At 33.9% G+C, this 1,660-nt stretch overlaps 1 protein-coding gene across 1 annotated transcript; it reads left to right on the top strand.

Moving 5' to 3' along the window:
• Positions 1–378: 378 nt before the first annotated feature.
• LOC128197918 (chaperone protein dnaJ 20, chloroplastic-like) lies at positions 379–708 on the top strand. Its single transcript, XM_052880770.1, has one exon. The coding sequence runs from the start codon at positions 379–381 to the stop codon at positions 706–708; it is 330 nt and encodes a 109-aa protein (XP_052736730.1).
• Positions 709–1,660: the final 952 nt, after the last annotated feature.

Raw genomic sequence — 1,660 nt, 5'->3', positions numbered from 1 at the left:
TTCGTAATGACAAAATTGTCCTTTTAAATTTTAACTTTTTTACTTTTAATTACCAAATCCTACATACATCACTTTTACTCTCTCGCTCATAGCCCTACCCCCTAAGCTTTCTCTTACTCTCTCTCTTGAGATCCGCCTCTTCTTCTCACCTCCGTCACACTCTTTTCTCTCGCTCAGACATCTCATCCAAACTCTACCTTTGCTCTCCGTGGTGGTGTGGTGCTCTCTCTGTGTGGTGGTGTGGTGCTCTCTCTCCGTGGTGGTGCGGTGCGGTGGTGTGATGCTCATATCTATTATTAGTTTTTCGTTTCATGCAGAGCCACGAAACAACAGGCATGTGTGAAGGAGAACTTGTACAAGGTACTGAGTTTGAGTCCCATGAGTGCAACCACAGATGACATAAAGAAAGCGTACAGATCAATGGCTCTTCAGTACCACCCCAACGTGTGCCATGACGGTTCCAAGAAAGAAGAGTTGACGAGGATGTTTGTGCAGCTCAACGCCGCCTACACCACCTTGTCCAACCCACAGCTTCGAGCGGATTATGATTATGAGTTGGGTTTGAGAAGCAAGAAAAGTGTGGGTAATGAGAATTGGAGATGTAGGTGGCAGGAGCGGGTGGTTGAGTTGAAGAGAAGGTCTTACACGCGTATGGCACAAAGGGACGGATCCTGGGGCTCTAGAGTCAGAGCACGAAACATGAATTGAAATCAAACATCTCAATGAACCACTTCAAAAACTCAGATAGTTTTGGACTAACTTGTGTTTTTATTTCGATGAATATATGTAATATGTAGTTCAGTTTTTCAATACTAAAAACTACGCAGGATTAGTTCAACTACAGTGGTTGATGTATGTATAATAATTTCTCTGTAGTAATTCCATTTTTCTCGCTACTTCCTCGTATTATTTTTTGTGAAGAAAAGTTTAGGGTAAACTATATATATATATATATACATTTATATTTATATATATATATATATATATATATATTTATATATATATATATATATATATATATATATATATATATATATATATATATATATATATATATATATATATATATATATATATATATATATATATCGTTCACTAATAAATATTCAAAGCTATTCACACCAGTGTAAAACTAAGCTTCCACAACGTACAACTTATTATAGACTCAGAAAAATTAAAAATAGAATAATTATACGGTGACATTATGTAAATAAGTAGAACTTTTTTATGTAAAAATAACACTTAATGTTATTATATTTGTGAAAATTTTGAATAAATTACTAGTTTTGTATTTAGGATGGGTGAAATTCACACATGCAGTCAGAAGGTGTACAGGAGTATATTCACAAGTGGGTTTGGATTAGATTTGAAAAAGTATAATTCAAAAGAATTAATTTTATTGATCAGAGTTGCCCAAAAATTTGCACCATCTAAATCAAATTATCAAATGAGATATGAGATGCTTCACATCAGAAAAATGGATCCCAATCATACCATACAAATATATATATAAGATATTGTTCTTAATCTTGTGGTGTGTGTTGGTCATCGATCAGGTATAGCAAACTCCCTGAAACATTTTTATTTGCGACATTCCATCCATATAGAAATCAAGCATATATAATCAACTTTATCCATCAAATCATGAAGTCAATTTTCT

This window comes from Vigna angularis, chromosome 7, assembly GCF_016808095.1.
Source record: "Vigna angularis cultivar LongXiaoDou No.4 chromosome 7, ASM1680809v1, whole genome shotgun sequence".
Lineage (NCBI taxonomy): Eukaryota > Viridiplantae > Streptophyta > Magnoliopsida > Fabales > Fabaceae > Vigna > Vigna angularis.
The sequence above is the reverse complement of the archived record's forward strand: the minus strand, read 5'-3'. Positions and strand labels throughout refer to the sequence as shown.

Bases quoted from the DNA above. Each gene is read 5' to 3' on its own strand.
- LOC128197918 (XM_052880770.1), top strand. From the start codon at position 379: ATGAGTGCAACCACAGATGACATAAAGAAAGCGTACAGATCAATGGCT.